General features: G+C 43.0%; 1 protein-coding gene across 12 annotated transcripts in view; it reads right to left on the reverse strand.

Moving 5' to 3' along the window:
• Positions 1–16227, reverse strand: part of LOC131138653 (peripheral-type benzodiazepine receptor-associated protein 1) — a 44141-nt gene extending 27914 nt beyond the window's left edge. For 4 of the 12 annotated variants that reach the window (XM_058087754.1, XM_058087758.1, XM_058087756.1 and 1 more), the window contains exons 1-8: positions 15904–16226; positions 14454–15338; positions 8309–8416; positions 7539–7667; positions 7226–7402; positions 6503–6688; positions 680–847; positions 128–211 (exon numbers count right to left, since the gene is read on the reverse strand). In XM_058087754.1, coding sequence (XP_057943737.1) covers positions 128–211; positions 680–847; positions 6503–6688; positions 7226–7402; positions 7539–7667; positions 8309–8416; positions 14454–15221 — 1620 coding nt within the window. In that variant the 5' untranslated portion in view covers positions 15222–15338; positions 15904–16226. Of the gene's footprint in view, positions 1–127; positions 212–679; positions 848–6502; positions 6689–7225; positions 7403–7538; positions 7668–8308; positions 8417–12854; positions 13878–14453; positions 15339–15903 lie in introns of those variants that run through there. The other 8 variants (XM_058087755.1, XM_058087761.1, XM_058087757.1 and 5 more) reach the window with 7 other exon arrangements.
• Between the last annotated feature and the right edge of the window lie 5286 nt (positions 16228–21513).

Genomic DNA, 21513 nt, shown 5'->3' on the forward strand with positions numbered 1-21513 from the left:
ATGTGATCTACACTCCAGTGTGACTTGTGTTTTTTCCCCCTCTTCATGATGCATTTTTAACTGATGCAACTTATACTCCCGGGTGACTTCTAGTCCTGAAAAAGCGGTAATAAGAAAAAAAACTTACCAAATCCTGACATTTCCTCTGCCGCTTCTTGACTTCATGCTCAAGATTTTCACATTCTTTTCTCTTCTTGGTCAGCTCACTCTCCTGAAATGACAAGAACAGTTCATTCGGAGAACAGTTAAGGTGGTTCTGAAATTGGCGTTTGGGCCAGATTAGAGGAACCGTGTACAGAATGAGGTGCACGATTTTTTGTATTCTCGCTGACAGAATACTATGTCATTTATGACTTGCATAGAGCATCGCTCTGTCATGATAGCAAAGAGCCCTTACAAAGCTTAGCATCATTTAATTATTTTAAATGCAGCTTACATGTCGGGCCAGCATAGGAGAAATCAGCTTATTTCAAGGCCGCGGGACAATTAAATATTACCGCTGTGATTGAGTGTGATTATTTGTTATGGACATCTGAATGACAAATCAGACAATGGTTTTTTCCTCAGGTGGCAACTGTAAAGCCAAGGTTGGTCTCTGTGGCCAGTAGACTGGGATTGGCGCTGAATTATAATATAGCAGTGGTATTTATTGGCGTCATATGAAGCAGAGGATGCTGACCAGGTAGTGAAGATGCTTCTCCTCTGATCCTTCCTCCTGCTGGGAGGGGGTCGGGCTGAGGCCCGATTGGGGCGTCACTGGCAGCCCCGACTCCTCCTCCTCTCCGGGAGTCTTCTCACACCTAGATGGATACTCATCTAATGGCGCACACGGGGCCTCTCCTACAACCTGTAAAAGAGAGGCGGAGATTGAACAAGTCAGTCATTCAAAGTCATCACCCCGCACAGGCAACAAGGTGTCATTGTGTAACGGTACGTTGTTAGAAGGGTTTGTGTTAGCTTGGGGTAAAACCCTAACCCCTACAAGCCTCGCCTTTTGCGGACAGTTTTTTTTTAAGCGTACTTCCCGGGCTTGTGGAGCTGCTCTGCACGCCCGGATCTCCACTCCCTGCACCAATGAATCACGCCTCTGAACCAATTCTCAATATCATCACACTACTAGTTGCACTAAACATGACCCCCCCACCCCCAACTTGTGAGTGAAGGATTATTAGCAAGCTTCTTTCCCCCTTGTTCAACTTCACTCAATGAATAATCCAAAGGGGATTCCCTCAAAGCTGCAACATGACTACAACACATTAGCAGGAAGCTTGAATTAAGCAGAGTGTAATGACTTAAACATTTCCCAGCATGCTAACTCGTCTTACTAAGGGCCGCATAGCTCTCACTCTATAAACTGCTCCTTGCTGCCCGTCGCCCAGCTGGGTGGGGGTCAGGCTGTTAAGTGCAATGGAGTCAGGAATCATTATCTAATTTTAGCACAAACCTACTTATGCTCAGTGAAGAAGTGACTGTGCTAGTGAAGCCAAGGCCGTGACCTAATAGGATCAGCAACACTCAGCCACACACCAGTTTTCAAAAGGAGCTCCTCCTATACGCTGTATCATCATGCTCGGATATAGTTGGAAATATTGTGACTTAAGTTGTTTTGTTTATGTATAAACACCTGCAAGACCTCGAAAGACTTAAATGTTGGTCATATTTACTGCATGTTTTTGGAACGGAAGAGGAAGCCGGAGTACCCGGTAAACCCACTCACACATGGAAAAGAACATGCAAAGCCCACAGTTCCAAACTCTTGCTCTCCTCAGCCAACATGCCGACTACTCAGCTGGCAAATCCTTCAGCACCGACAACAACAACAACAAAAAACAAGTGGAATGAAGTGGTAGAGCTCAAAGACTGGATTGGGAAAAGGTAAAGATCGGGGCAAAGTTACAACAAAAGTCTGTTGAGCCTTTACAGTTGTAAAAATGGGATTACAAAAGGATAGTGAGTATAAGAGAAGAGTCTTGATGAAACAGGTATATGATAGTATGGCAATGGACATGAGACACAAAGAAAGGAACAAGCTCGGATCGTACCATTGTGGCATGGTTACAGACTGTTGCGATAAGAAATGTATAATAGAGAGTTAAAGACACACGTCTAAGACCAGGGGTCTCAAACACGTGGCCCGCAGGACACTAGTTTGAGGCCCCCGCCTTGATATGAAAGTTTAATGTTAGTGCGGCCCGCGCAAGTTTGATATGGATGCTGTATGGTATCATGTACCCAGAAAAAAAAATATTACGTTTGATTAATGTTCATGTTAAAGGTTAAATAACTGTTAATAGTTATCCTCCCTATCCGTGTGGAAGTGGTAAGTCGTGTTTTGTCATGTCTACAGGGCTCTAATAATGCTTTGTTCATTTTAATCTGGAAAAAATAATTTGTCTACCCACCAAATATATGTGGTTTCTTAAGTTTTTAATATTTACCGTTTTATTATTATTATTATATTTATTTATTTATGACTGATTGATCGATTTTATTTTTTCTTGATTTGTTTATTTATTTTTCATCTTATTTTGTGTAGAAAAATAAAAAGTAAGATATTTGAGAACAGTGGAATGTTTTATCAGAGCTTTTATTGTAGAAAATCGTAACCAAAGCAAAGTTTATTCATTTTTCTGTTTTTAATAAATGCGTTTTTTTTTTTTTTTTGAAAACCTGATGCGGCCCAGTCTCACCCAGACCCTAGCTCCAGTGGCCCCCAGGTAAATTGAGTTTGAGACACCTGTGTTGGGGTGATCGAACCCACATGCTTCTAGTTGAGAGATGACCACCCAAGCCAAGCTACGTAGAAGGGTCTTAAAACTGTGCAGCAGAAATCTTTTTGGAAACCTGGTCCAGATCTGCGTGACGCCACTCTCGGCTCTGAGATCTTATTCATAGACACACGTGTAATGCCAAATCATGTCCAATTAATTGATTGAGAAGGTGGGTTCGCTGTGTTGTACAACATTACTTTCTTACCTCCACCACACGTTGTTATAAATAAGGAATCCTACTTGGCGGAAAGCGCTTGTCATGGTCAGGAACCACCTGGAACCACCTAACCATGCTAAACGGGGGATTGTACTGTCTGATATTGTTTTTTCCTCTCTCACTCCGCCCATCAACGGGCTCTCTAACCACATTCCAACAGATTCTGTTGTTATTGTTACCATCTATTGTTGTTGTTCTCCTTTCTGCGGGTTCTCCAACCGCATCCCATCATCACTTTGTTTGTCCTCGAACCAAGCATTGCTCAATGGCATCGAAAAATGACAGGACAACTGCAACAGGACCTACTATGTACTAAGTACTGCATAGCTAATTTGTTGTGACAGTGAAGCACACAGACTACCCATATTGCCCAACTGTACTGGTTGTTTATAGGACACTCTAGTCTTTGCTACTCCGTTATGTTTATTATTCCCCGTAGTATTAGTCGTTGCCCCGTGTGGGTTACTTACCTTTTCTGGGTTTATCCCTTTAATCTTTTATGTTGCACAGTCAGTGTTCTGCTTAGTGACCCTCCCTGTTCATTTCACTGCATGCACTATGTTAGCAGTACTGCTACTGCTTCCTGTGGCAAAAGAGCAACATCCTGTTGAAGCCACTGAAGAGCCTCTTAATGACTCGTGAGAGCCAAGACCTGAATGTTTTCCTGTTTTATTGGCACCTGCTGCAGACTGCAGCCCGAGTATCGGCCTACTGGGCAAGCTGGTTCTGTATGGGGAAACCTTCAAAACGGGACGGTCTTTGAGGGCAACCGCCTTCAAATGTGGCCTCTGAAGGATGGAGGCTCCGGAGTTGGTAGACAGCGACTCCCACACAAGTTATCCCCAATCTTCAAGTTTTTGGAATCTAATCTAATTTAATTTCTACTACACTCTTCTGCACTCGCGGCCCCGTCGTCCCCCACTGACAAAAGGCTGTCACTGACATTGAACAAATCCGTCAAGGTGCTGAAAGCAATGCACAGAGTGAACCTCTTGCTGCCTTTTGGGAGGCGGGAATTGCCATTGTCCATGACAATATACTGAGGTTGGCAAAATGATCATGTTTATTTTCATTTATTGAGCGAGTCATTAGTTCATTAATTAATCTCCTCCCCTCCAACACAGGTCTCAATCAAGGTAAAAGTCACTTTCAATGTGCATTTAGCCCTTTCATTCACCGTTTATATGCATTTTCTATTGTTTTCTGCATGCAAAAGTATATAAAAGACTGCTGTTTTTTATGTTTTTGGCATGTCTGAAACTGATTACAGTGATCCCGCGTTTATCATAGTTAACTGGTTCCAGACTCCAATCGTGATAAGTGAATTTCTGCAAATTTGAAAAACCTCTTAATGGAATATTTTCATAGTTAAAGCACACAAAACCTATTTACAATCTTCTACATGCCATTTTTAACATTATTAGAGCCGTCTTGTCATGAAATAACACCCTTAAAGTCATCCTCACACTGGCATTACCCGATATAGTATCTATGGGGTGGAAGTGAGCCGTTCAAGACTAAATAGTTACGTTAAATTTAAAAAAAGGTTAAATGTGCTTAAATACAGTTTTAGGCCTTATTATACCATATAACAGCATTATTTATGAATTTATGAAAAACAAAGATGTGGGACTGTATGGCATAAAAATGTATGCGGTAAATAAAAGTTTCGGTCTCCGTCGGAGATTCTGGAATGGATTAATAACGCTAACCAAGGTTCCACTGTATTCAGTTCCGATTATTGGGATTGTATAGAGATGTAGGTTCATTACATTAGAAGCGTTTTCCTTAAATGCAGGGACATACTTATTCAATTATTACTTATTAAATTAATGATTGTTTTAAGATGAACACACAAATTAGAGATGCCCACATGATCACAAGTGGAAGGGAGGAGTTTTTGCTTTTTAAAGCACCTCTGCATGCACGAGCCTTCCACTGTGATGTACACGGCACAGACTTCATGCCAACACAGTCCACACCAAACTGGGACTTGGTGCACTAAGGCAGAGATACCCCATTCTGCATGCAGTGAGTGCCATAAGCACATTGGTGTAATCCCTGCAGACTACTGAAACGGGTAACTGGATCACTTCTTTTAAAAGCACCTTAATGGATTGGCCTGGCCGTTCATTTTTTGTTTGAAACGGATCATATGGATGTCCGGCATTCCGGGGCAGTCGCATTCTATCATGGCCAGTGTGTATAAATGCAGCATCTGGAGCCTTCCAAACGGAAGTACATGTTAAGTTGTTTGATTGCCCTTGACTAGGCCTCATGCATGCTCACTGGCGTTTATTTAAAAAAAAAAAAACATTTGTCAATCCTAATCTGCATGCAATGAATGTTAAAACAACTAGGAAAGCTAAATGCTAAATCCCCTTGGTTGCTACCAGTCATGATATAACAGTTCCAGGAGCTGGCAACATAGTCATCAACTAAATAAAGCAATACGTAATGCCTTCAGCAAGCGGCGTCACCAAGCCAGATTCACGATAGTACACCCAGATTCATGTCATGAACCAACCTTTGAGTTTTGCACGGCTCAAACCTTACCTGCAAGGTATATCTAGTGAGCTGAACGTGGAGGCACAAACACGACACAAACTCATCGAATGACCTACCCCTTTGGCGTGACCTGTGGCAACATCGAGGCTTCCGCCGGGCCTGCTAGTTATCCAGAGCAGGGCTAGGTAAAAAAAGTCTTTGGTGCGGCTGGAGTCTTACCTACCACCCAAAACCCTCTCACCGCTGCCACAGCAACAGAGAGCGGATTACTGGACTGTACCATTCTGTTGTTAGAGGGGATTAGAGTTCACACAACATGGCCCCGTTCTGGCTGTGCGTGTGCCACTGTGAGTGCGTGTGTGCGTCCCACAAAGCAGAGATTACCACAATCGGTATTCTCATTTGAGCTTCAGGAGGGAAAAACTGGACGTGAGGGGCGGTGCAGGGAGACAATATCGTATTGTGGGTGTCAAGTTATCAATACAAAGAAATTCAATGTGACAGAAGATAGTTTTCTCAAAATGTGTCCTTAATAAATAATGTAAATGGTGCATTATGTAACAGATTCATACATCCATGATGCCCTCCAAGTGGAAGTCCATCTTTATTGCCAGCGGTCAACACACGGAGGCATCAATAAGGTAAGATGTGATTCTAGGAATCCAAGCCAGATGATGTAGGTATTAAATTAAAAAGGAGAGGATCAGTGTTTGGGAGTTCTGTATCTTTGACCAGGTCCAAGTTCAAGACAGGGAATCATCTCATTATGGCTTGTGGCAGATTAGTATCGGATCAAACGACATGCCATTATATAACGCGGCAAAACAGCATGCATGCCAGCGTAAACATATCCTCAGATTTAGGGACAAATGTTACACGGCCAGACCAGGTTTCTTGTCCTTCAGGTCTGCGGACGTAACGACAATAAAAGTGTGTTACTATATTCCGCCCGGTCACAGTTTGTTTGCTTTAATAACCGCATGGATGCGAGGGAGTGATTTTTTACCTTTTCTGACACACCCTCAGCCTCTGCAGGCATCTCACACTTCTCTGGGCCACCGGGATCAGGATTTCGGTTTGGGTGCTGCGTAGATGAGGTGACTGACAGCTGTCTTTGGAGGCGAAGCACCTCCCTCTGGGACTGCCTGAGAAGCTTCTCGAATTCCAGTCCTTTTGACGGGGTAGGGGAACCCTACACGGATACGGGCAATGGAGGAGATATGTTAGAAAACTGACTATTCAGTTCCTGTAACGGTACTTATCACTTGACCGCCCCTCCATTCATCTTTCTATACTTCTCTGCTTGTCCGAGGTGAGCTGACAAGTAGGATTTAATATTAATACATAGAATCATTTCATGTATTATCATTTTTATGTTTACTAAACATGATATATTTTGAAGTCATTTCTGATTCACTGTCATGTGACCGGCACCCCACCAGTGGAGAACCTATGATCTGAACATCAGCAATGATGCAGCCTGTTTGGGAGGGTATTTTTAGACATTTTTTGCATTACCATTGCTGGCCAGCAGAGGGCATGCGTGTGTCGCTATGAGCCTGAAGAAGCTGGGGAGTAATTGTGACAACTTCCACTTCAAGATCAGTAATAACTTAGTAATAATCAGTAATCAGTGATAATCAGTAATAACAATACAAATGGAGCGGAGGCAGACCAAGTCCATCCAAAAATATAACATGGATTTAGAGAGAGATATTTAAACGTGTACCTTTGCGGCGCCGTGTTGTGTCTCCAGTTCTTGAAACCCCCGCTGCAGTGCAGCGATCTCCTTGTCCTTACACAACATTGCATCGGCGTGCTGGGCAAGGTCACGCGCTCGCTGCCGCGCAAACGCTCGCTTATACTGTTCCACTGACCCGGGCCTTATCAGCGATGGAGAACTCACCTACAAGAAGGAAGCGTATAATTTGGTATCATGAGCACCAGACGGCGTAATGTGGAGGATGCTAGCCAAGTCGTGTTTGGGTCAAAGTGAGGGCGATACATGCCCCATTTGTGGTATTTTATTTGCAGTGTTTTACCATTTTGAGGTTGGCCTCTTGCAACTTCCTGGCTCTCTCCTCCAGCTTCTTGGCAAGAACTGCCAGCTCTGTGTTCTTCCTCCGCAGTCGCCTGACCTTCTCCTCCGTCTCTGGAGCGCTGCTCTTCCGCTAAGCACACGGGTGAAAGAAACAGCATGGTGAGGAACGCCGATGTTGGGCTTTTTGGGCGATTTCAGGGTGAAGCTAAAATGAAACTGCAATCAGCAGGTTCAACTTTCCAATGTCCAAATGTTCTAGTACTTTTTGCACAACTTGCTGTTCTCCAAAAGAGAGCTGGATGGCAAAAGACAACAGGTGACTTTTTTTTTTTTTTGACACAAACTAAAAATATCAAGTGTATTATTAATATGAACTTTGGTCTTTTCCCATTTTTTCTGTTTTATTTCAAATTTCTTCTTAAATAATCTTAATAAATGTTCATCTTCCTCTCTCATATGACATTATTCTAACCCCAAAAAACATTTCTTGCAGCTCAGATGCTGCATTATCTACAAAAACATCTTAAAGGGAAATTTCTTTGTTTTATTCATCTGATGCCTTCATGATGAGGAGTCCTAGGAGAGGACAGAGGACTATGAATATACAGTATGTGGAAACCTTTACTGGACAATATCAGGCCAGGGTTTTAATCCCAAAATAGCTGTTTATGAATTGGATGATCGATTAATCATAGATTCACTGATTAACTGTTGCACCTCTGCTTGAAATTCAGCAGTGAAGAATAACTACGCTGTTGCTTGTAATCCTACCAGCAGGCCATTCTCCTCCCTCAGGATGCTGCAAGTCTTCTCAAGCTCATCCAGCGCACGCAAGAGTTCAAAGTTCTGTCGGACCAGAAACCGATAGTCTGCGCCATTCTGGAAAACGAAAACAGCGAGTTAGCCCAACAGTGCCTCACAAAGAAAGTCATTTTCATTTAGTCTAAATCGTTGGCACTCCGTTTGGGGGCTTCTCGGGTCTGTTTGTCAAATCTGCAGGAAATGAAGGAAGAGCTTTTCATGACACGGTCTCCATCAGCCCACCTATGTATTACATCATCACACTACCTCAGCTTAACAGACACAAGAGCTGTCCACCCACGCCACAGCGCTAAGAGAGGTGAATCCTTTAGCGTGAGTGGCAAAAAGAATAAAACATGAAATCACAAACAACGCAAAAGGAAGCTAGACCGCGTTGACCATTCTTTAATAAATTGAATTTGTCGTCTGCCGAGTGGTTTGCATTGTTGTCGTATGCTTGCTATGTGGTGAGAAATGAGCAAACAATAAGAAGACTTTTACAAAGCAAGCTAATCAACAATGATGATGGGTGTAAATGAGGGTGAGAATTAGCATTCAGCCTGTTCCATTCCCACAGCACATGGACCTGGGTCGGGTAGCGGATGCAAGTCGGAGGCAAGAGGCCAGGGGTGAAAAACACAAGCTGTCAGGGTAGCAGCAGTATTAGTCCTCTCCTTCTACTCCATTTGTATGCATATGCAGTATGTGTGTATGATATGGAACTGATTCGTATTAAGTTCGTTTGGCTAGAAACTTCACTAGGAAGACGTGATTCAGCAAAGGAAAAATTGCATTTCCACATATTGATGCTGTGAAACGCTGACTTTGCTGCATCAGCTCTTGAAACCAATACGGATGGGAGCCTGATTACTTTACTGAGACATTTAATTCTAATAAAAGGCTTCAGGCAGTCTTCTATTTTCCACACAAAGGAAGCGATGGCTAAGATGGAGGATGAAATTGTATTTGTACTGTAAAGAAGGAGATCGTGGATACAAGCAGCTGAAATGAGTTTCCTCCATCGGGTAAGCTGGACTCACCCGAGGAGATAGTGGGAGGGGCTCAGAATAGAGTCGCTTCTCCTCCACATGGAGAGGAGCCAGTTGAGGTGGCTCGGGCATCTACTCCGGATGCCTCCCCGGTGAGGTGTTCCGGGCATACCCAGACGGGAGAAGGCCCCGGGGCGGACCTAGGACACGCTGGAGGGATTATGGCTCACAGCTGGCCTCGGTGTCCTCCCAGAGGAGCTGGCCCGGGACCAGGAAGTCTGGGCTTCCCTACTGAGACTCGGACCCTGATAATTCTGTGCTATCATTGTGCTATCATTGATCTTTGTGTTACAGATGAATATTAAGAGAAAAAAAGTGTATTCTGACAAGAAAATAAAGTGAATAAACCCGGACTATATGATGAAATAATACCATAAATAATGAATCTTGTCACTTATACAGAAGTACAAGCAAGATGAATAATGAATGCATTTAGGATAAATGAAAGGCCACTGTGTTTTTTTTAAGGAAGAACAATAAATGAGTGAATAATAATAATAATAATAACAACCTTCATACAGTTCTTCAATAGGCTCATAGTCTATTTCATCATTTTACTGCCTACACCGTTTATAGCGATGTGCGGCTGTACATGTTTTACATTTATTTTTGTATTGGGGGGGTGGGGAGTAAATGCATGTTACAGGCGAGCGCTGGTATGTTCAATCTAAAAACACCGCCTTGTCTGAACATAAATACATTCACGGAGGGATAAAATGGCTGCCACAATGTCACCACACGGCAGGTAGTGCACGAGCACCTTGTCAAATCTTGTACGCCCCCCGCACCCACACATTGGACACCGCTGGTCTCCAGCCCAAAGACCAACATTTCAATTCTAAATCCCCGCCCATCAACGCATAGCAAATGAGCTCCAATGAAATAAACACATTGAAAAACACTAAATAAAATAACTATTCATAATCCTAAAGTACTTCAATATTGCTTCCATGATAAGGCCAGTCGCTACATGAAATATATCATTACTGACATTAATTCCATTCAATATAAAGAAAGATGGCCGAAGCATTGAGACCGAATCTCCTAATGCTCATATATAAATCATAAGGAGGCTCTATGAAGTGTCCTCGCAAATCTCCTGCATTTATCACTGCTCTATACCCTTGGGGTAACGCTGAGCAATTCGGGGGGTCTGCCTAACAAAGCAAGAGAACAAAGAGCCAACATATGACACAGCTTACACCCCCCCACCCTCCCGGGCTTCTCAGCAAGGCCGAAATAATACATAAATAAAATATGCTTTCTAGTGTTTGTACCAGAGGCAGGCAATACAGCCTCAAAATGATGCTACATTTTGTAGTACGGTAGGTAACTCTTGGTTACACGACAATATGATTTTCCAGTACGGCCGAGCAAACATCCGACAACCCGGAATCTCAATTTAAACAGTCTGTTTTTGTAAAAACTCAAAAACATGATATATCACCTCATGCAGTCTTGGTAAGCAACCTTGGCCTAGGAAATCCTCTACCCTACCGCCCTACAATGTGACCAACTGGGAGGAATAAGTCTCCCAGCCGGCTTGAGAACGCCTCAGTGTCCTCCCCGTGAAACTGGAAGAGGTGACCGGAGTGTGGGAAGTCTGCTGCTCCCGTGACCCGGATAAGCGGAAGAAAATGGATGATGAAAGAATAACGAAGAACGACTTAGCAAATATCTTCAAAAATAAGTCATGTCTACTTGTTGTTCTGGATATTTTTTAATCTTCATCATAAGAGGAAAAATTGGTTTGAACAGCATCACTGAATGCATTCTACTTATTACACTTTTGGATATGGAGTGAGTACGGATTTCATTTCTTAATCATCATGCAATACCAAAATGCACGTGTATGTATATATACATATAGTATACCATCAAATATAGGCTAATACTGAAAATGACTGCATTTGCATGAGACAGCGAAGGCAGTGCATGACCTCTGTTTTCCGTAGAGAGCATCGATACGCTTTCTAAGCAGACAGCCAGACACTGATGTTTGGGTTGGGGGGGGGACGGGAGTCTCCAGAGAATACCCAAACCCCATCCTATCAATCATTCATTAACCACAGCAAAACAGGCAAAACAAATACGCAATACACACAAATAACCAGATTCTAGATCCATGTGGAAATGTAGCCATGAACGTATTTATATCCATGATCTAGTACAGATAGGCGTATTTGTTACATAAAGACACAGATCACTATCATCAAGTTAAGGATTGGTAAGCAGAATAGGAATATTTAATGTTTTAAACATATTCAAATATTAAAAAAATACCATTTCAGGCATAGTCACCGTGGTGCAGTCTGATAATGAGGTCTTCCACAACAGCACTTTCACGGCCTACTTTCCACTTTCCCACAGGTACAAAATAGGTCAAGAAAGACATGCGTTGCTGGTACCGGTACAGGAAGAAGAAGTATTTCTTCTCAACACATTTGTACAACACTCTGGTGGTCATGCAAAGTTAACGAGTCTAACATTTTGGCACGACTGCCCTTTGTTTCTGAAATTATTTCTAAGCATATTCTTTAAGAGAGAAATCAAAGTCCAGAGCGAGTAGCTCAGGCATGCCGTCTTCTACACCACTATGTACATCTGTGTAATACTTGCTTTTATAGTCAGTATAGTTACTCCAGACCCCATTCACTGTGCAATATCTGATCAACCTCCATGTGCAATATTAAGGGCTTTAAATGCAATATACTAAGTTCTATGTGAAGTATTTCCATAATGCCTCATATTAACTCTCTAACAAGATCTCAGTGTATAGACTGGTCATATATCTCATCTCGTTTCATATTATCTACATACTGTATTGTATATAACTCTGGCAAAAACTGTTGATTTTGTTAATACTTGGGTTGTTTATATTGTTTATTTTTCTATATTGTGTATTTTGTACTGCTTAACTGACTCTGTACTCTTGCTGCTGTGCAATACAAATTTCCCCACTGAGGGACGAATAAAGGCATATCTTATCTTAATCTTGGGATTACCCGAAAATACACCCGTCAGAAGATGATCAAATATGAAGGCATGTAGATAATTTGGAACCTATGATCAGATTTGCGGCAAAAGAAAAAACTTATAATTTCTCATTTAAACCTTCTCATTTAGGAGTTTCATACAAAAACAAGCAGTTCGGTCTCAAGATCAGGTCCTTGGCCTTTGCATCACACATGCGTGACGTTGCACTTCCTGAGGAACTAATTACTCACTGCGCCATTAACTCCACCAAGTATTATACACACAAGTGTACCTGTAACCCACGCACTGAGATATTAATGAGCGCAGCATCAACCTGTAGAAAGTACTCATTTACCAAATCTCTCAACTATTGCATTTTTCTGTGATCTACCAGTGGAAAATAGTTTCGGTGTTGCACCAGTTTCTGGCTGCTATTCACATGTTTCTTAGCTTAAAACATGAAATACCACGAGAACACCCAAAACAAGTACCTTGTGTTTTCCTTCTGCTTCAAATGCATTGAGGTTAGCATAAAGCGAATGGTGTCTCTTCCCCAGCAATGAAGTTGAAGTCACATTAGCCGAGGCTAGCATGGCCTTGTCCGTCAGCCCGCGTCTATCGTCTCTGTGTTCTTCTGATGTCTTCAACTCTTGTTGCATTTCTCCCAGAGGATGGTTCTCCATGTGGACTTGTACCGATATAGGCTTAGGCTGCTCTGGTCGAGTCCACAAGTCATACATCACTCCGACTTAGCAGAGGAGTGCAAATGAAGCCGAGGCTGACTTAGAATTGGAACAGATCTGGCAGGTTTTCCTTGGAATCATGAGGAAGACCGTACACAGAAGTGGTTTTCACAGTCTGGTTGAAATGTCACATGTGAACTGCTGGAGCACAGCGTGTTCCCTCTCTGGTATAAACACTCCTTCAGGCGATAGTCACTATTCAGCATCGGGAAAAGATCTTTCTTGCAAAAGCACCTCGTCCCTCTCTGAGCGATGACGTAATCCAAAACAGCGGGCTTGAAAAAAGACAGGACATACTTTAGCATCTGATGCCGATTCGGTGACTGAAGTTCCCGTTAGCATTCCGGACCACACTTCATCCTCAGTACAAAGTCAAGCCTCAAGAGTTTGATGCTTTTCTTCCTAACAGAAACGACGTATCCACGCCGTAGCAAGTTGTCCGACAGGTGATGTGTAACATCCAGAAATGTACATCACGTTGAAAATGACATACAGGCCCAAACTAAAATAGCAAACAAGGGGAATCCAAGCACCAGGTCCGTTATTCCAGTCCCCCCTCCCAGTAAGGCTGAGACGTCGGCGTTATTTTAGCTCTTCATTGAGCATCCATCCCTCATCGGAGCGTCGTATTGCTTTCACCCAGATGCGAGAAGACATGACAATCTTTTATACTTCCGACACAGAAAAGGACGACGGGAAAAAATGTGTGTGTGAGAGACGGTGTGTGTCATTGAGAGGAGGGGGGGGGTGGGGAGGGCCGCTTCCATCGTCCTATCATGAAAAGGCAAGAATTCAGGCAGGGTCCAATCATAACAGCGACTACTGCTGGTTTCCATGGAGACGACGCTGGAATGATGTTGGCTCCCTATTGATTGTTCAAGGGGGCAGCACACACTGCAACACGGGGAGGGGGGGGGGGGGGTTCAGGAGGCAGGCATTTGAGCAAGTGGGACTAATTTTATTGTGGAGTTGCAGTTTCACACTTGAGGAAACAATTCAAAGGCTGACAAGATTTTGATTGTTAGTGATTTTACACGGGGATTTTTTTTCTCGTTCAATCTGCAATGGACATTTTTGTACTTATTTCCGTACTTCTGATGAACACTGAATGCACAACCCAAAAAAATGGTTTATTTAGTTCAATTCTCCAGTTCAGAACCACTGGCCGAAACTGAAAAGTTAAATAAATCTCGCAATAGATAACATAAAATGATGCTAAAGTACTTTAAATCCAAATAGCCATATCTCCTATGGCCACGCTGTTTAAACACAGAATATTTATTTTGATAATGAATTTAATAGGTAAGACATTAAAAGTGATTCAGGGAAAAAAATAACTGAACTTACCTCCAAGTTTCGTTCCATGCTTTTGGAGGGAGGAGACCCGTCTGACTTGGTAGACTTTGCGTGACGAGGGGGCTGGCCGTCCCACGATGCATGGGGAGTGTTGTGAGGGTGACAAATTTTTATAGCGCTGCTCCAACAGGTGGCGCAGGGGTCATCGACGGCCGAGACGCTGCGTTCTGACTCTCGTAGTGCCTGGACTTGCTTGGCCTTCTTCTGCGATGAGCACGAAGCGCTCGTGTTTCTATGCAGTCCGGTCCTAGAGTCGGTTAGATGCGGCACAATCGCACCGACGCAGCTGCCATTCTGGGTTAGTTTTCTTGCTTTCTGTCGTTTATGCAGAAATTCCTGGTGGGTCTCGAGCAGGTGGCAGAGGATGATGGCCTTTTCGAGCTCCAAGTCCTCCCTCTGATGCAATTTATAGACTCCCTGCTCACTATTTATCTTCCCAGACAAGGTCAGCAGCAGCTGCTCTAAATTTGTCTGTTTTCTCTGAATGGAAGGGCCGGCCTCAGTGTTAGCGTATCGCCCATTGTCTTTAAAGGCGCACCGTGGTCTGTTGAAGTGCTTTTGGCAAGCATGTCGGGAAGTCTGCTGCTCGTACGCCGCTTGTGTCTGGTCTGCATCCCGCTCTGGTTGGTTCTTCTCAACTTCCAAAACGGCAACTAACTCTGGTCCACAGTTCATCTGGCCCCGGCATTGTTTCTTGGTTGAAAATATCGGAGGGTTATCCCCGTCTTTTCTCATTGTGCCACGCTCACAGCACAACATGCACGGACGGGTAATAGTGACCGAGTCATATCTCCAGAGTGGGTCAAGACTGAGGTGTGGATGGATGATGGATGCTTTACGTCAAGACATGCAGCATGCAGTTGTTATATAGAGTCACTGGAAAGATGAGAAACGGGGAGAATGAGGTAGTTAATTGATATGGCATGAAATATATGAAGCCATCTGATTAGGAGAGGACGAAAATAGAAGAATGTAGGACTCTTATGACTTTAAGTTGAATGTAGTAGGTATGTTTTGATTGATTAGTCATTGGATTTCCTTGAAATTAATATAAATGTACGAATTCGTCAGAAGTTACAGCTCTTTAAAATACATCTTAAGCTAAACGAATAGTTATTCGGCTCTGGATGCAACAAGTGATAATGTGAAGGAAGGAAACAAGGACAACACGTCCCTGTACTGGACTACTACTGTAAACACACAGGGACGCTTCGTATTACAGAGATAATGGGACTACAGTCAATGCCTTATTAGCAGTCAGCTATTTAATTGGCTTACGTGAGGCTACAATATAATGACGGTATTACGTGAACAAAAAATTACAAGCAATACAATTCGGGAGAAACTGAGCTAGAACTCGCTACGACTGGTTAAATGATTGGGTTAGTTAGCCAACATTAGCTTAACGGTCAATGTCTAGCGCAACTTGAAGCAAACTCACCTCATAGCGGATTCGTGCAAAGTGACTTCGTTTTCATTGTAGTCGCTTTCTGTGACGTGATACTCCGTGTTAAAAATTCCACGCTACAGTGATAAAAAACGTTGTTAAGGTTAGTTACGTTAAGTTCTTGGAGCCACGCGAGAGGGGGTTTGTTTATCCGCAAGGAGCCATGTCTTCCCACTGACTGGCGGTGGGCGGTTCGCGAACGAAGCGGCTCTCAGAGACAGCTCTTCGATCTGCACGAGCCGTTTTCAAAATGCTAGTTCCATTTTGTATAGTGCGCACACACGGGTTGTAAAGGTGATGAAAATGGTCAACAGGAAACAAAGGCTGAGACACATAGCGCTTCTAAATGCCAGCATTCACTCAATAATAGAATTATATTTTTGCATGACAAAAATATAAGAAACCAGGAGCACTGGATACCCTTTAGGGAGCCGAGCCAAAAGAACCAGTTACCTTCGAAGAGCCGAAATTCCCATTACTGTAATTGACCTGTCCAGTAGCAATGCTGCCTTCAGGGGCCCTCCGTCTGCGCACTTCTGTCGGACACTTGGCCCTTTTAATATCATTTTGTATTGTATAGTTGTATTGTTTCTTTCTTGTTTGTAATAATTTGTAATAACCACAAAAAATATTATGCAACGCAGTGTTGAGAGTTTATAAATTACTAATAGCCTTAAAAGGCAACATTAGTCCAATTGCTGTTGTGTGAGATGAGGACTACTAGTGGTGACATGCGGCAGGTGCACCGCATCCAGGCCTCTCACTGCAGAGTTTAAGGAGTGTCCAAACGTTTTCGGTTACTAAAGAATTACAGGGGGCAATTACTTACATTTTATAAAAACAATAAAAACCATCTAATCTAATGTACATGCTAATTTGTTATACATTAAACAGACTGAAAAAGCCGAAAGAAAGAAACATCTCAGCTCTGTGTGATACTGTAGGTGACAAAGCATATTATTATCATCATGATATTACAAGAAAAACACAAGGAAAGATGTTATGTTTTCATCATTTGTGGATGTGACTGACATACCAGATTCAACAGAAGGAAAGGGGGCCATTTTGATAAAATAATATTTAAAAGTTGCGGGCTGCACTTCAGTCTAGATTTTGTTGTACACTAACCTAACGGGGTTTGCTGCAAAACCGTAAAATATCTTTATTTGTTCATCTCAGAAACAAAATAAATAAGTCAGTTGCCCCTAACCCTTCCAATTATACCAGGACCGGATTTAAATATTGACTATTTTAATTTGTTCATCCTGAATGAATGAATATACAAGAAGTTACATAAGACCGTGGTATCCAAAAAAAGGAGTGGTAGGAGCGAGGGTGTAATTGTTGAACTGACAAGGCTATGTCATACATACTGTATAGGTAGTTTTACTCACTTGTTATATACAGGATGTAACTCTAAACTGTGATGTGTAGTATTTTGTAACTGTACCGCACGACTGCAGCTCCTGCAATACAAAACTGCACCTCTTTATGACCTAGTTCAGCTATACGCCCAATGACAAAAGATGTCAGGAAGTTGCATTGTACTATATAGGTTTAGTTTAAATTCAAGGCTCATTACCAGATGACGAGTGAGGAGCTGACCCATATCATTGTGAGGATTCCAAGTTGTGACATAAACCCTTAAGAGCTGAGGATCTCCGAGTTATGTAAACTGCTGCAGGCGTGAACAATAGCTGACCTTGCGACACAAACAAAGCCATTATGCCATTTTCATAAAAGCTCACAATACGTGACAAAGTTTGGAAAGTCAACCAAGAGACAATTGGTATCTTTGTTCTCAATGCAATCAACGGCAATACTTTGATTTGCCAAGCAACAGCCTCAAAACAGAACTGGACCTAAATCCCTACCTTGATGTGTGCCAGTGACCAGTTACAAGTTTTTTCCTCCAAAGTGCTAAACCAAGTCTTGCCCGAGTGTCAAATTAAGTATTTTCCTCAATTTGGACTAGGAGGCGCTGATCCCCATCTTGGCATCTGCACATTAGGTTCCGAACCAATCCAGCAAGCGCTCAATATCACTTTCTGATGAAGACAGCAGAGCCACATCATCCACAAAACCAGAGACCCAATTCTGCATCCACCAAACCGGATTCGCTCAATGCTCTGGCTGCTTCTAGAAATTCAGAATCGGTGACGGGGCAGCCCTAGCAGAGTCCAATCCTCACTGTGGACGAGTCCAACTAACTCATCGCCCCAATCAGACAGTCCAATATCCCTGGAGCATCACCTACAGGATTCCTTAAATCTGTTCTCCAAGTCCACAAAACACATCCTCAAAGACCATCAAGTTTCCGCACAGTTCCCACACCAGGATGAAAACCACACTGCGCCTCCTCAATTCAAGGTTCAACTATCCGGCAGAGACTCCTTCCCGGATAGACCTTACCAGGAAGGCAGAGGAGTGAGGTCACGATAGTAGGAACACACCGATCCAGCCTACCGATAGTTACGTACATGCCATACCGATAATTACATGTCATACCGATAGTTACATGTCATACCGATAGTTACGTGTCATACCGATAGTTACATGTCATACCGATAGTTACATGTCATACCGATAGTTACGTGTCATACCGATAGTTACATGTCATACCGATAGTTACGTGTCATACCAATATTACATGTCATACCGATAGTTACGTGTCATACCGATAGTTACGTGTCATACCAATATTACATGTCATACCGATAGTTACGTGTCATACCGATAGTTACGTGTCATACCGATAGTTACATGTCATACCGATAGTTACGTGTCATACCGATAGTTACGTGTCATAACGATAGTTACGTGTCATAACGATAGTTACGTGCCATACCGATAGTTACGTGTCATACCGATAGTTGCGTGTCATACCGATAGTTACGTGTCATACCGATAGTTACGTGTCATACCGATAGTTACGTGTCATACCGATAGTTACGTGTCATACCAATATTACATGTCATACCGATAGTTACGTGTCATACCGATAGTAACGTGTCATACCAATATTACATGTCATACCGATAGTTACGTGTCATACCGATAGTTACGTGTCATAACGATAGTTACGTGTCATACCGATAGTTACGTGTCATACCGATAGTTACGTGTCATACCAATATTACATGTCATACCGATAGTTACGTGTCATACCGATAGTTACGTGTCATACCAATATTACATGTCATACCGATAGTTACGTGTCATACCGATAGTTACGTGTCATAACGATAGTTACGTGTCATACCGATAGTTACGTGTCATACCGATAGTTACGTGTCATACCGATAGTTACGTGTCACACCGATAGTTACGTGTCATAACGATAGTTACATGTCATACCGATAGTTACATGTCATACCGATATTACATGTCATACCGATAGTTACGTGTCATACCGATAGTTACGTGTCATACCGATAGTTACATGTCATACCGATATTACGTGTCATACCGATAGTTACGTGTCACACCAATAGTTACGTGTCACACCGATAGTTACGTGTCATACTCATAGTTACGTGTCATACCGATAGTTACGTGTCATAACGATAGTTACATGTCATACCGATAGTTACATGTCATACCGATATTACATGTCATACCGATAGTTACGTGTCATACCGATAGTTACGTGTCATACCGATAGTTACATGTCATACCGATATTACGTGTCATACCGATAGTTACGTGTCACACCAATAGTTACGTGTCACACCGATAGTTACGTGTCATACTCATAGTTACGTGTCATACCGATAGTTACGTGTCATACCGATAGTTACGTGTCACACCGATAGTTACATGGCATACGATAGTTACATGTCATACGATAGTTACGTGTCATACCGATAGTTACGTGTCATACCGATAGTTACGTGTCATACCGATAGTTACATGTCATACCGATAGTTACGTGTCACACTGATAGTTACATGTCATACGATAGTTACATGTCATACCGATAGTTACGTGTCACACTGATAGTTACATGTCATACGATAGTTACATGTCATACCGATAGTTACATGTCATACCGATATTACATGTCATGTCGATATATACTTGTCCTTCAAGATGTTCGTATGGACAACCTGATGAGCACACAAGTCCAACAACAGAGCATTGCTTGGGCTCAAACCTGGGGGGTATTACTTCCAATCACACTTCTCCAGGTCTCACTGTCGTTGCCAACATGAGCGTTGTCCAGCAGACTTCGGGAATCACGGATGACCGAGTCACTCCCGTCACATTGACGATGACAGTCTTAATTTTCGGAGGTTTTGCAACCTTGTCTCGGTAGAGTCCATCGTCTTTCTCGTTGGTGCGGTCCATGTGCTTGGTGATGTATATAATGGCGCCCGTGACCCACTATGCGAGTATGTTTGTGCACTTCATCCAAGATGGCCGCACAGACAAACAAAACGGTATTTTGGACACTAGACAAGTCGGCGAACGCAAGTCAGGGCAAAGTTGAGCAAAAATGTTGGTTGTTAACCGAAATATAGGCGGCACGGCGGTCTAGTGGTTAGCATGCAGACCTCACAGCTAGGAGACCAGGGTTCAATTCCACCCTCGGCCATCTCTGTGTGGCGTTTGCATGTTCTCCCCGTGCATGCGTGGGTTTTCTCCGGGTACTCCGGTTTCCTCCCACATTCCAAAAACATGCTAGGTTAATTAGCGACTCCAAATTGTTTATAGGTATGAATGTGAGTGTGAATGGTTGTTTGTCTATATGTGCCCTGTGATTGGCTGGCGCCCAGTCCAGGGTGTACCCCGCCTCTCGCCCGAAGACAGCTGGGATAGGCTCCAGCACCCCCGCGACCCTTGTGAGGATAAGCGGTAGAAAATGAATGAATGAATGAACATTAGTAGAGCCCTCTAGACATGAACTAACACCCCTATAGTCAACTTTACACTCATATTCCCCAATATAGTAGACATAATGAGAGTTAGGGCTGCAAGGCAGTTGAGTGGTTAGCGCGCAGACCTCACAGCTAGGAGACCAGGGTTCAATTCCACCCTCGGCCATCTCTGTGTGGAGTTTGCATGTTCTCCCCGTGCATGCGTGGGTTTTCTCCGGGTACTCCGGTTTCCTCCCACATTCCAAAAAACATGCTAGGTTAATTGGCGACCCCATAGATATGAGTGGGAGTGGGAATATGTGCCCTGTGATTGGCTGGCGACCAGTCCAGGGTGTACCCCGCCTCTTGCCCGGAGACAGCTGGGATAGGCTCCAGCAACCCCTGTGAGGATAAGCGGTAGAAAATGAATGAATAATTAAAAGTTTCATCTAAAAATACCATTTAGCTGTGTTGTTGTTGACTAATATTTACATATGTAAGTGAAATCACTTATTTTCTAATATTTATAAATGTTTGCTTTTCCCAGCGTTCCAACCCATCAGCGGATTAGGACTTGCCCGTGACTTTGGCCAATCTGAAGAACCCTCCGGGGCACCCGGTAGAAAATGAATGAATGAATGAATGAAGCGAAATATATGGTAACCGGGGCAGATGTTAACGGAGGCGCTTTGACCAGTTTACAATCCTTAGGGTCTGTCAGGGTATATCATCTTGGAAAAATTAA

The sequence above is a fragment of the Doryrhamphus excisus genome, chromosome 11 (assembly GCF_030265055.1).
Source record: "Doryrhamphus excisus isolate RoL2022-K1 chromosome 11, RoL_Dexc_1.0, whole genome shotgun sequence".
Lineage (NCBI taxonomy): Eukaryota > Metazoa > Chordata > Actinopteri > Syngnathiformes > Syngnathidae > Doryrhamphus > Doryrhamphus excisus.